The 13,852-nt window shown below is 39.1% G+C and overlaps 2 protein-coding genes across 2 annotated transcripts in view; both read left to right on the top strand.

Moving 5' to 3' along the window:
• Positions 1-3,250: 3,250 nt before the first annotated feature.
• LOC138036278 (ATP-dependent DNA helicase RecQ-like) lies at positions 3,251-5,381 on the top strand. The gene is made up of 3 exons (XM_068882616.1): positions 3,251-3,557; positions 4,413-5,264; positions 5,320-5,381. Exons 1-3 carry the CDS (start codon positions 3,251-3,253, stop codon positions 5,379-5,381), a joined length of 1,221 nt encoding a protein of 406 aa, XP_068738717.1.
• Positions 5,382-12,708: 7,327 nt separating this feature from the next.
• The window catches only part of LOC138036268 (uncharacterized), a 2,806-nt gene continuing 1,662 nt past the window's right edge, over positions 12,709-13,852 (top strand). The window contains exons 1-2 of the mRNA XM_068882610.1: positions 12,709-12,719; positions 13,208-13,852. The exon at positions 13,208-13,852 is cut by the window's right edge and continues 583 nt beyond it. Coding sequence (XP_068738711.1) covers positions 12,709-12,719; positions 13,208-13,852 — 656 coding nt within the window. The remainder of the gene's footprint in view (positions 12,720-13,207) is intronic.

Below are 13,852 nucleotides of genomic sequence, written 5' to 3'. Positions count from 1 at the left end.
TTTGTTAACCATAAGACTTACATCTGGAACTGTCATGGCAATTCTTTTGTTCTTTTTGATGTATCCATGGAAATTTCCCACAGGAAATTTTCCTTTGGGCAGATCGGTTACACATAAAAAATTGCTTCCGCCATGGGAAAAAAGCCACTTACCCAGGGCCAAATGGCTAGTGTAACCGCAGCTTTAGTTTGTTTTGGTAAGTGTGTTTACCGCCATAGAGACGTCTCTCATTGCTTGAGCTCACTTAATATCAATTTACCGTCAAGTATGGTGGCCGGTAAAGAATTATGGATAATCGGTAAATGCGCTCTCCAGAGCCCATTCGTGGCCACCGTAGGATAGATAGAGGTATGCAAAGTGAAATGTTATGATAAAAACGTTATAGACTTTTCAAATACTATTTTGAGCTCTTGATTAGTCACTGACTTGGTAATGGAAACTTCCATTCATTAATTTCATTTAACAAAATCAAGACTGTCACAATTAAATCGTCTTTTGCTAAATTAATTTTTATCCTATGAGGTAAGAGGAAGTCAGAGAGTGAAAGCGAATCTATAGAAGTCACTAGTGGAATGTCTACCAACGAAGGAGAAGAAAAGAAAAAAAAGAAAGGTAAAAATCTGGTAAAACACAAGGACAAAAATAGGGAAAGGAAGGGTAAAGGTATGCAAGTGAAATTTTGCCCCTATATACCATTTATACCATTACTTGAAACAGAGTCGACTACCTGTACATTAAATCTAAGATATTAAGGGCAAAAAATCAATGATATAACCAGATTATTTAGGTGCGCAGCTTTTCTTTCTTTTGCACCACAATTTTTTTCCTCTGGCGTGACTTTGTTTATTTATGACTTCTTTTTTGACGATTTTCTTTTCTCTGGAACTCAATTTTCCTCCCTTAGGTGTGACTCTTTTTTATCTCGTGCGACATTGTTTTAATATATATTTGGCGTGAATTTTTCTAAATGTAGTCCACTTTAATCATATTGCGGGCTCAAAAGCGTTCCATGGCCATTAATAGACCATTTTCATATATTAAAATTTAGAGTTGTCTCCAAGGTTTGTAGAATAAACAAAGGAAGTCATCTTGAGGCTAATCAATAAATAATACATTTATTATTGTGAATATATCGATCTATTCGAGTGATACGTGCATTATTCCACGGAACCTGTTTGAACCCATGATATAATGGGTGCCTTAAAGACCAGCGAAAGGCATGGACGCTTGGAGGTCGACCCAGTTCCTGTTTTTCCATTCAACATAGTTAATGTTTCATTATTGACATTTTTGCCTAATTCTTGTATTTTAAGGGTTTTCGGGTGGGAGGTGTCAAGTCTGTCAAGAAGGGGGACGAGGGGGGGTGTTCTTAGGGTGTCCCAAAGCGCCACGAAATAATGCCGTGCTAACTTGGACTTAGATAAATTGAGAAGCCATCTTGTTTTTTCTCGTCGGCACAAAGCAGACTAGATTGAGACAGATTCCAAAAAAGATATCTCGCGCCGCACAAAAAAAAAGAGAGAAGGTTGCATCAATGAAAAGAACTCGCTCCCAAAAGGTAAACAATTAGTAAACATCTTGAGTGGAATGTATAAACAAACGTGTGCCGGGTGTCTCTGGCAGCCCCTTTGTGGAACTTACAGATCACCGTAGGATATATAAGGATAAGCAAAGAGAAATATCACAATAATAAGTTATAGACTTTCCAAACACTATTGTGAAAGTGTGTTACGTTATTTTGAGCTCTTGAGGATTAGTCACCGACTTGGTAATGCAAACTTCCATTCATTAATTTCATTTAATGAAAACAAGACTGTCAGAATTAAATCATCTTTTGCTAAATTAATTTTTATCGCATTAGCTAAGAGGAAGTCAGAGAGTGAAAGGGAATCCATAGAAGTCACTACTGGAATGTCTATCGACGAAGGAGAAGAAAGGGAAAAAGCTGGTTAAACACAAGGATAGGAAGGGTAACGGTATGCATAGTGAAATGGTGCCCCTTTATACCATTTCTTGAAGAGAGTCAACTACCTGTACATTAAATCCAAGACACCAGCTATAGCAATTGCTAATTGCCAACAAGCAAAGATTTTACCTCTACACACTGCTGTGCAATTTGTTTAGAGATGTCATAAATTACCTAAATCTATGAAAAATAGATTGAACTCACTTCGATTGCACAAATGGATATATCGCCGACATCATGAGGCCATTATCAAGGAATAGAGATAAAGAAATGCGAATTTAAAAAGAGTGAAAGTACTCTAAACTTGCATGAATGAAAAAAGCTCAACAAAGACCACGTGCATATATAAGTAGATAAATTCTGCTTAGGTAATCAGTGCATTTGGAAAACGGTGAGGTTGTCAGCAAAATGTACTCTCCTTGCCTAAAACAAAACACATTCAAAACAATACAATTTTTAAATGTTTTTTTCTTACAGTGATTTTTTCATCAGTGAGCCACGATGGTGTACTGAAAATATTGAACAAAGAAAATTGTTTCCTCGTGCATGCTATGGAGTCATATGGAGTAGCCAGGAACACCTTTTAAGACTTCATCGGCATTTGCGAGTTGAAGATAATAGACAAGAATGTAGAGGGACCGTTCACCAAAACCAGTGGTAAAAACGACAGAGATGATGTGCAGGGCTGACCTTTCCGAATATAAAACGCAGGTCAGAAAATACAAGGACGATGGGAGACAACTTCCATTTTTCCAATAGGAAAGCTTTTATAAAGAGTAATTTGAAAAGAAAAATCATTAACCATCCTAACAAGACGAAAAAACATTTCATTTCTCTGTTTTTTAGGGTGACCAGCGGTAACTACTGTGACGGCACGAGTTTTAAATTAGACAGACAGACATGGCGGCAAACAAAGCACTGGTACACAGACGACGATTTCTCAAAATCTCCTCATCTACATTTTGTGATATTTGGCAGAATTTTAATTTCATCGTATTTTAAATGAGAACTTTAAAATGGCTGTTAAACAGACGCTTTTCAAGAGACATTTAATAACTGGAGTACAATTATATTGTTGATTATCCAAAAACCTGTCTGTTAGAAATAACTTGCAAAGGGAAATGATTAATTGTAGTAAGCTATGTGCAATGATGGTAATGATTGATTGTATATATTGTAAGCTACGTGCAAGTTTATAGGAAAGTCCGATCAACAAATTTTATGTAAACGTTGCAAAAGTGAAATTTTAAGGTTGTATTCAATCGTTTATGCTTTGGGAAAAGCATGATATTTGCCGAAAGTGAGAAACTTGAAGGTCGTCCGGTGTCAGTGCTTGTAATTTGCCCACTCAAGAGCATCATATCGGATCAGATTGTCCAGCTGGAAGGTTTGTGTTCGGCAGCAGAATTCACCCCAGAGAGTTCTAAGAAAATAATCGAAGATCCTCCTATCTTCATCTACTGCTCTGCAGAGCAAGCGCTGGAGGAATGCTTCCTTTCGGTGCTGAAAGACCCACAAGCAAGCTTCACCAGCGCGTGGCCGCGATTGTCGTGGATGAGTCACATACCGTCGAAACTTGGACAGGAAAGAGGTAATATTTTTGTTTTATCTCTGGCTTACAGATCGATGTAGCTGAGTGAACTGTTGATTGAAGTTGTGCTTTTTTTGCGTGGGTTGATTGATGCATGCAAACCTTCCTATTGCAGGAAAAGTAAAGGGAAAGCGGCTAAATCATCAGCATTCAGGGAGGCCTATGGAAAACTATCCATTTTAAGGTCGATGTGTAAAGAGGGTGAGTGTTAAATGCACACAATAAAGGGCCATTAGTCTGCATCCTTCTGGGATAGCATTTACTAAAGTCTCATAGTTTAAATTCAGTGACAGAAAGTTGGATGATTTGCTTAAACTTAATTTTTCAATTTCCAGTAAATTCTCAGTACAAAAGAAGAATCAGTAAACAACTTTTATAGAGGAAAACCAAATGTGCTTAAGCTTTGGTAATCATACATATTAATTACTGGTATACACAGACTATTGTTTCGAGATATTTTTCATTCGTTAATAATTTATATTCATAGGTTTTTTATCACACTTTACTTGTTAGTTTGATATTCTATTATGAGGGCCACTGGTTTGTTAGTGTTCATACTGTTTCTTTTTTCTAGTACCCTCAATAAATAAAGATGTTACCTTACCTTTTCGTGTGAATGGGGGCATACACAAGCAGATGAGACTGGCTATGTGGTAGTTAAAGATGTGCTACACATAACATATCTAATGCATGAGTACCATTGATCATATGACACTGCACAGGCTAACCCCCTGATGCATAGATTCATCTGGTTGGGCTAAATGTTCATAAACTTGGTAAACATCTACAGCTCACACTGTATAGCATTTATAGTAACATTTTTTTGGAACGAGTATATTTCTTTTTTCCATCTAGGAGTGCCCCTTCTGGCTATTACAGGCACTGCGGACGAAAGCACGCAGAAAACTATTTATCAGCAACTGACAATGAACAAGACAATGGTTAAGTTGTTTGTCAGTCCAAACAGGAAAAACCTGAAGTTTAAAGTTGCAAAGGTCAAAAAGGATGAAACAATAGCACAGCTGACCTGGCTTGTAAATGAACTTAAAGAGAAGGGACCACTCACTCCGCAAACTCTGATCTTCTGTTGCACAGTGAGGGATATAGCAACAATTGTGAACTGGTTTCTGGTAAAGCTGGACAATGCAGCTTTCTCACCGAGAACGTCAAGGAAGAGGGAAGATTGTTTAATTGGAATTTACCACTCCCTTACAGTTGAAAGCTACAAAGAAAGGCTCACCAAAGGCCTCAAAGAAGATGGAGTTCCAAGAGTTGTGTTGGCCACAACAGCCCTCAGTATGGGAGTAAATTTTCCCCACATCAGAAGAGTCATCATGTATGGACCACCAAGAAGCATTTTGGACTTCCATCAGGAGGCCGGTCGTGCTGGCAGAGATGGTTTGCCTTCAGAGGTAACATTGTATTACCACGGACAACAAGCAGCACATTGTGAAGAGGAAGTGAAAGACTTTCTCAGAATGCCTGGTTGCATTCGGGTGGCAGCTTATGCTTCACTGGATGCCAACATCACCCCTATGCAACCAGCCCATGACTTCTGTAGCACCTGTGCATTGCAGTGCAACTGTGGAAGAAGTGAGTGTCGGATCACCACAAGTGAAACTGAATTAACTGAAGTTGCCATGAAAGTGAGAGAGGTGTCACAAGATGACAAGCAGCTCCTGCACAGTGCCTTGCTTGAGTTGAAAGGTAGCATTACGTCCAATACCATTATGGCATTTGGAGACTGTCACGGATTTTCAAGCCAGCTTGTTGGAGACATCATTGACAATTGTGACAAGCTATTTTCACTTGTTGATGTCCTGAAATTTGTTCCAGTTTTTTCTGCTAAACATGCCATGATGATATATGAAGTTCTAAATGATGTGTTTGATGACTGTGAAGACATTTCATGTGGTGACACTGGGGAAACTGTTTCTTCGCAGACTACCACCTATGACATGGAGTACCTGCTTGGGTCTGAGTATGACAATGAAGGTGAACCGTGTGACTTGGACATACTGTAAGATTTACAGTAGATTTTATATATTATTTCTTATGTTTAACCCTTTCACTTCCAGAAGTGATCGACATGCAACTTCTCCTTATAATTTCATTACACTGTTCAGCGAACAGGTGATGATAATTGAGACAATCATCAACTTCAGGCTACTTAATCGATGGAAAACATAATTCTCCCAACTAGAAACTGGGGAGAGTATAATTATAGTTCTCACTAAGGAGAATGAAAGGGTTAATTAATGAAGGAATAAAATGTCGCATCCTATGTCTTGCTTCTTTGATAAAGATCATCTGGACATCACCACTCTCCCGAGACGTCAAAGAGAGAACCCGAGCTTCCAGGCGAGGGTTCTATCAGCCATTTGAGGGAACGTAGTTACGTCAAGATGATCTCTATCAGAGTGTAACAACATCGGATGAGATGTTTTATTGCCAAAGAATGATATGGCAAAAAAGTGAAGCAACAACAACTTTTTTATTCATCCTGAAAAGCTCGTGAAAGAGATAAATTCTCAATTCTGCTACTGTTGAGGTTTTGTTGCGTAAACAAGGTCCAAAACACAGTCAATTTACCCTGAAGGTCCGTAATTCGTGAAAGGAAATTTGACAAATCAGCATAATTTTTTTCAAAGTAATGTTACTTTCATCATTGGAATTGACAAATAAAATAAATAGCTTTGTTTTCAGGTGAATATGTTTCACAAGTGTGATAAGTGCACACTAAGCAAAAATTTTGAAAGTGTAAAAATCTGCTCTACAAGTAATAACAGTTATGTACCAGTGGTAAAATAAAAAGAATGGTATGTTTTGCCTTCTTTCATGATTACAACAATTGTTCTCTGTGGAAACATGAGTAAACTAAAACTGTCAATGTCACAAATTTGGAGCTGGCAAGTACTGATCATTAATTTTACTTCGGAATAGTACCTAGAAGTAAATTGATTTTGATGCTGCCTTCTCATTCAGACCTAAGTTTGTACACAGTTTCCCATGTTTTCATGAGGCCTGTCATCCAAGAATGGAGTTCACGGTAGTCTAACTTTTTGAGAAGATTGGATGGGAAGTTGATGAACGATGGGTGCCCTAGTCTGCCACTCTGATGTCGAAAGGCTCTGAGTTGCATCAAGTCCTTCGTGACCTGTGCAACAGCAATTTCAGGGTTCCCTTGAGCTCGAAACCCAACTCTAGCACTGAGTCCACAGTCCTTGTCGATGCAATCCATGATCAGCTCCACAGGTTCTACAGTATTAGCAACTCTTTCTGCTGATTTCTCGCTGATATTGGAGCCCAGTGCTTTCCACATTGTCTTCACAACCTTGTTCATGTGCTCCATTCTTAAATCAAGAGGGATATTTCCACCTTTGATACCATGTTTATTATAGAACCTGTTCCACTTAAGATTGTGTGCTCCTTTTTCTGACAACAGCCCCCCTAATTTCACCAGGTAAAGAAAAATGACATAGGCATATTTAGATTTCCCATTTGCTTTGAAAATAAGAAGGGCAAACTTGTAGAGCTCATGAAGCCTTTCCCCATCACCCTCTTTGATAGCATCATCAAATTCAAATAAAGTCAATCCAACTACCAGCTTTGATTTGTTGTAGTTGAATAGAAAATCTTCATTTGCACTGGTCGTTTGACTTACTGTGCTTTCTTGTTGGGCCAAAGTGAAGTTGGGGTGTTCTTGGACTTCGTGCCTTAAAAAGATGAACAAAATTCAATAAACTTCTTAGCATGAACCATAACATTTGATTTGAATTACACAAAAGTCATGACTTGTATTTTTAGACCCAACAATTCTGAACACACAAAATCAAATTTTCTCCCAGTCAATCACAGCCTATGCAAGTGTTCCTGTTTCCTTCCTGCCTCTCCACTTTGATATTTTCCCTCTTTTGTGTAAGTGTGTGATCCTTCCAACTAGTTAGGTAAAAGGAAATAGGGACTCCTGAGGCAGAGTCAAACACTAATAATGTTGTATCCTGGAGTTCGAAACCTGATGAACTCGAGGGGTGGCCAGAAGCTCAGGTTTCCATGGCGGTGCCTCGACAAATATATTATATATAATATATTTTCTAGAGGCACTACCATGGAAACCTGAGCAACCAATTAAGACACTTTTGTAAAGGAATACGATGAGTTTAGACCCCTGATGGGGTGCAGGGCTGGCTTAGTGGTGAGAGCACTCGCCTCCCACCAATTTGGTGTGGGTTGAGTTTGTTGGTTCTCCACTCTGCACCGAGAGGTTTTCTCCGGGTACTCCGGCTTCCCCTCTCCTCAAAAACCAACAGTTGACTTGATTTGTGTTAATTGTTAATTTCAATTTACAGTGTCCCCTATTAGTGCTCCAGCGCTAGAACGACTAGACACTTAAATAAAGTTCCGTTCCTTTCCTTTCCTTTCCTGATGCAGGCGTAAGCCGAAACGCGTCGGGTCTCTAATAAAGCGTTAAAAGGAGAGCTGATTCTCCATTGTGCAAACTATATGTGTGTATGTATATATATAAAAGCTAGTTGATATATATATATATAAATACAATGGAGAATTGGCCTTTTAACGCTTTATAAATATCATGCACAAATGGATTGGTTGTGGTTGCCAAGCGGTGGCCTTTTATTTTTTTTTTAATCATTAAAATCTACTCTACAAGTAATAACAGTTATGTACCAGTGGTACTGTTGTGCTAAAAAATATTTCTACAGTGGTTGCTAGTTGATTGGCCTACCTGTTACGTATTGCTCTAGTTGAGTATACAAGACCACATGCTGCACGGCAGAAGAAATAACCATATGTGTCGTGCTCATCATTCTGATATGGACTGTGGACATGGGAATGTCTTTGAACTTCATGCCTAAGCAAGAAAACATAGATGCATTTAATCATAAGCCACTGCAGAGGTTTTCAGTCAAGTGAGTTGAGTACTACTGCGTTGTTGTCCAAAGTGTTTTTGTTTAAAGTTCTGATTGGCTTGCTAAAATGTCTGTATCTGTGATTGTGATTAGTTCGTCCAAAGCAACCCTACATGTCATTCAATTAACAGGGGTTAAACAAATTTGGCACAATTGATTTTATATACATGTACTTACCTAACCCTTGTTGAGTGCACAGCATAAGTCTTTTCACAGTCTCCAAGCCTGCATGGAAACCTTCCTTGACAACTGTTCCTCAATTTGCTCCACCAATGGCCGGATTCCCTCTTGCTCCACTACATATCTCTGCACAAAGGCCACACACACATTTAAGAGCTACCTCCGTCTTTCGTCCCTTTGTTCATTCCTGTCTGGCACAGTGCACCTTGGGACATCTACACCACATGACATCAAAGCAAAATGAATTATTACTAAAATTAATACCAAGCTTTCAAAACAGCACATCCTTCAAATTTTATTACCAAACATATAAGGTAGCACATTCCCCTTCAATTGTGCAATACTTGGGTTGGCAGTACAATGCAATACAAACTTTATTGACACTCCCTAATGAGGGCTTTTCAGTGACAATAAATTGAAGTTAACAAATTTAAAGTTAAACTAATGTATGATTAAAAATGATGATACCACTTGCACAAACCAAAAATTGTGAATACTGTACCTTCCATGTTGCTCATGTCATACATTTCCATGAAGGCAGCACAAATATGACCTTCTACTTCACATTTGTGGAAGTCTTTGTATTCGTTGTAGTGGGATTCAATCCCCTTTGCTGCATTTGTTTTGGCTGTCCTATTGATACTTGCCCTAGTTGTTCCAAGCTCTTTGGAAGATGAGTGCAGCACAAACATGTCATACTCTAACTAAAAATAACAGAAATGACAGAAAAAGAAAATCAACTTTAACTGTTCAACGAGAGCGACACTTGACAATTGTGACTGACAGACCTGTGGCCCTTGGGATCCCAATAATAATAGTCATTTGGAAAGCTAGATCTACTTTAAATCTATTTTTAAAAAGCTGTCAAGTTTTCACATACCATGTACAAATTATACTTTGCATGCCAGTCCGCAAATTCTGTTTCAATACCATCGAGCCTATCAAGTGCACTCTCTCCAAGCTGGTATGTCCACTGGGTATTCCTTGCTCTTTCTTCAAACAACTGATCCCCATGCATGGGTATGGTAGCCAGGAGACATGACACGTCATCATTCACCTTGAGAACTGGGACATAGTTATCTTGATTTTTCATCAGAAGCTGTGCCATGTCACCTGCTACATTGGGGTTGAGGAATTCCACACCAAGAGAACACTGAAAGCAGTAAAAATCATGCGAGATATTATTTTATTTTAATAAAAAAAATCCACATTTATAATTGGCTTTGATAGCCTGGCTAATTCTTCATAAGTGGTTAGTGTTAACCATATTTGGAAAATGCCAGGATATTATCACCACTGATGTCAATGGTGTGATAATAGCCTCATATTATTGCATCATTGACATCACCCAGGGAAAAATGTTGATGCATTTAAGAAAACATTGCAAATTTAGCCATTATAGAAAATATTAACAAGTTTCTAATTGTCGCAATGAGAGAGTACCTTTTATGTTTTTATCATATTATCAGAAAAAAAGTCACTGAAATAACGTACAAATCCCAAGGAGTCAGCCCTGATTGGTTCAAATGAAATACGACACTTTTTAGGTCAAAAAATGGTGCTGGAAATATTTTGAATTAATAAAACAATTTAATTGGCTTTTGTATGATATGAAAATTATGCAAGTCCTGGAAGGCATTATCTGACTCTGCTATTGCCTTGTAGGCTAACACCCACCTTGATCTGCATAATTTGTCATACAACTCAGCTTCATTCAAGAATTGCTCTAAATCACTATAATATCAACACTGCAGCAAAATTTATACTGCCTTAATGTTAGAAGGGACAGGGTACATGTATCATAGAGTCTAACTTACACTTTGTGACTTTTCTGACATGACTTTAGAATACTTGTGTGTGATGTGGTGAACTACAACATCTTGCAAAGACTTGAAACAGTCGAGGTACTTGGTTACTACTCTACTAACCAGGACAGCCCATCTGTTTACCAGGTTGTCCTGCACCACTTTCACAGGAAGAAGATCCTCCAGCTCAATGTCCTTCATAGGTATCCGCGGGCATTTTTCATCAAGTTGTGGTTCAATCACTCTATTGACAACACCATATTGCTGGGTCCAGTGTAGAGATCGATTGGTGTATTCAGACGTCTGGATACGGGCATGCACGGTCAGATCTATATTGTCACCCACAATCCTAAATTGGAAAGGAAAATATATAGAATGACTATCCTGGTTGACAATATGGACCATATTGCTGACTTTTTAGAACTGCAACCAAGGAAACAGTCCAATTTCTTGACGTTCAGGTTATACATATTTGACTAATGAGACCTTAGACACTTGGTATACTTGTAATTAATATTAACATTACTATCAGGTAGCAGTTTCCCTGGTAGCACCATAGCAAAAGCCAGAATAATGCAGCATTTGTTGTACCTTGGGTCTCCAAATAAATAACCTTTTAAATTTTTTATGACAGCTCAAAACTGGACTAGGCAGACTGTATCAGTCAAATTATAAAACAAGCTTTAAATCACACTTACTTATATTCTGGTAGCATGGTGCCTCTCAGTTGCACTATTGCTGCAGTTACAACTGAAAATGTCAAAACTCCACCTTGTTCAATGCTAGCAAGTAAATCCTTGCAGTCCTTGTGCACGTCATCATCAAAGTATCTGTAATCTTTCACTGCTGACACTGACATGTCAGGAGCACTTTCCTTTCCTGTTTGATTTTCCATTACATTCTGCAAGAACAAGATGCTGTGCTTAACTCTTTCTATCTCTGCCTTCCATGTCAGGAGTTTACTTTTACAATTCTCTCCCATCTTTCACTGGAATTCCACCGTCAGCTGACATGGAGACCCCTAACTTGCTCATTCTGTCAATATCCACACTTTTCGCGCCACTATGGAAGAGTATTGTTGACATTCAGTAAGCAAGTGCTGACATCTTTTGATTTCTAGCTCTAGCAACTGCAGCACTGGAGAGCGCCAAGGCATTTATTTTGCTCCCACTTTCACTAGAAGTCAGGTTTTCAACACCAGAAGCACCTTTAATAGCTGCTTCCCAATAAGGACACGAAAGGTGAACCTCTTTGAGGAATTTCTCATTGGTGAATTCCGCAATTTCTTTTGGAGATTTTGCTAGCAAGATCGATTTCCTAGTGTCCTTGCAGTACTCTTTAAATTCTGCGTCTACAGCATGTTGCAACGACTTCAGAAGTTTGCTTTTTACCTCCGGATGTCTAAACACAGTGTTGGCCACAGTTTGCCACTTCTTCCTGAAAATGTTCAGAATTAGAGACTTTGATTCATCGGAGAAACTGCTCTTTATTTCGGTGCGTTGATTTGGGTTTAACACTAACACCTTTATCTGTGTCGAGGGCTGCCCAACGAGTTCGTTTATACTTAAATCAGACAATGTCCGATCGAGAACAGACTGGCTTGTTTCCCCAAAGCCCAGGGACTTTCTAGCAGGTACTCTAGCTCGTTCTACTTTCCTCCTCTGCGGACTTCTTCTCTCGGGAGAGATTGTTGTGGGCAATCCCCGTTTATGCCGCAATTCCTTCGCTTGCAGATATCCTGCTACTTGTGCTGCCACGTTTTCGTTCTCCTTGTCGCCTTCTTTCTCTAAAGCACATTTAATTTGGTTGTAGAAGTTGTGAGTTCTTCTGAGATTTCTTCCACAAGCCTTGCAAATCCTTTCCGAGAATCTGGAACACCTCTGAACTGAGAATCCCAATTCTTCGCAGAGTTCTGCCAAAGTCTTCGTGTCGTTGTACTCTTTGTTTGACGAGATTTTGTAAAGATTTTCAGAAGACGGCCTCAATAAATTGCCAAAGTTTCCGTATTTAACGGAAAACTGGAACGGACAAAACCGACATTTATCATTTGTATCCGCTTGTGTTGGCTTGACAACTTTTTCCACGGCTTTTTTCGGAGTAGCTACGTGCAGCATTTTCCCATCAAAACCAATTTGACAAAGCGAGCTACAAGCTTCACGTGCGTTTGTTTTGAACTGCACACTTTCAAAGTGATTGATAACTTGTCACAGGTCATTGATTTCTATTGGTCAATTAACAATGCGTGGCACGTGAGCGGAAGCGCCATGGTCGGTGGGATGCTACTCTGGTGTAGAAGGAACTGAAGGACTCTCACAGTTTGGTGAAGGCAGCCCAAGTGGACCATATCCTTAGTCTAAATAAAAGCTCGAAAGCATCACCGGCATCAGGAAATGAGAATACTGTAGCAATTGGGAGTTCACTGGCTGCTCGTGAAACCGAGGCAGGAAGTACTCCTGAAGTAACATCAAGAACTCTGAGGCCCTCCAGTAGAATTCGAAAGCCAGTGGTTAGGTTGAATTTGTGAAAGATTTTTAGTGATTGACTAGTGACATATTAGCATGACATATTAGCATATGTTAATTTACTCGTACTCGCTCATGGCAGGTCATTAGCTAATTTTACTCGTATTTCAGTTACTTTTTCTATCACTTTGGTTACACACAGATCGTATTTTGAACACAATTCCTGTTTCATTTCAAGCAATTGGATTGGATTGACCTTCTTTTCATTTTCGAAGACTACCTGCATTTGTGCTCAATCGACGATCCATTTCTTCCTGGCAGAAACATGGTTATGTGTGCTACTTGTTGCCGCCCCTTGAACTTGCTATTTCTCAGGACGTAGAAAGAAATCCTGGCCCACTCACTCATTGTTCTACTGATCGCACGTACTCGCCTCCTTATGCTATTTCCCCTGCCGACAATCAATCAAGTCAAGCCCAAATTGTTACGAAGTTCTACTCCCGAACCCATCTTCTCCGCTTACGCTCTTTTGGTCGAAGCCATTTGGATCAAACTTTATTATGTCTACTCAAAGCCCTTGGTATTTTTAAGCACCGAGGATGTTGCGCTGGAAAGGCTAAACAAGCTAGGAAACATGTTGTTCATAATATTCTTCCGATTACTTCTTCGCGTGAGGATTGTAGATCATTAAATATTCAACTTGTCACCTCTAATGGTGTCAACTCGTCTGTTTTGAAGCCTCTGAGATCATCACAGTCATCAAGTCTTCCTTCAAACAATCTTCGTTTCGCCATTTGTTATGCTCGCTCCGTCAGGAACAAAGTTGAAACAATCATTGACCATGCTGTTGGCAATGACATCGGTCTCTGTATTTTTACCGAAACTTGGTTAAAGGATCTAGATTCTGTCTGCATTGCTGA

Source organism: Montipora capricornis, chromosome 2, assembly GCF_036669925.1.
Source record: "Montipora capricornis isolate CH-2021 chromosome 2, ASM3666992v2, whole genome shotgun sequence".
Classification (NCBI taxonomy): domain Eukaryota; kingdom Metazoa; phylum Cnidaria; class Anthozoa; order Scleractinia; family Acroporidae; genus Montipora; species Montipora capricornis.
This window is presented reverse-complemented; position numbering and strand designations above follow the sequence as displayed.

Excerpts from the sequence above, each read along its gene's own strand:
- LOC138036278 (XM_068882616.1), top strand. The coding sequence starts at position 3,251 with ATGATATTTGCCGAAAGTGAGAAACTTGAAGGTCGTCCGGTGTCAGTG. Across the intron at positions 3,558-4,412 it reads GAAACTTGGACAGGAAAGAG|GAGTGCCCCTTCTGGCTATT; the intron begins GTAATATTTTTG and ends TTTTCCATCTAG. Across the intron at positions 5,265-5,319 it reads TGCCTTGCTTGAGTTGAAAG|CCAGCTTGTTGGAGACATCA; the intron begins GTAGCATTACGT and ends CGGATTTTCAAG.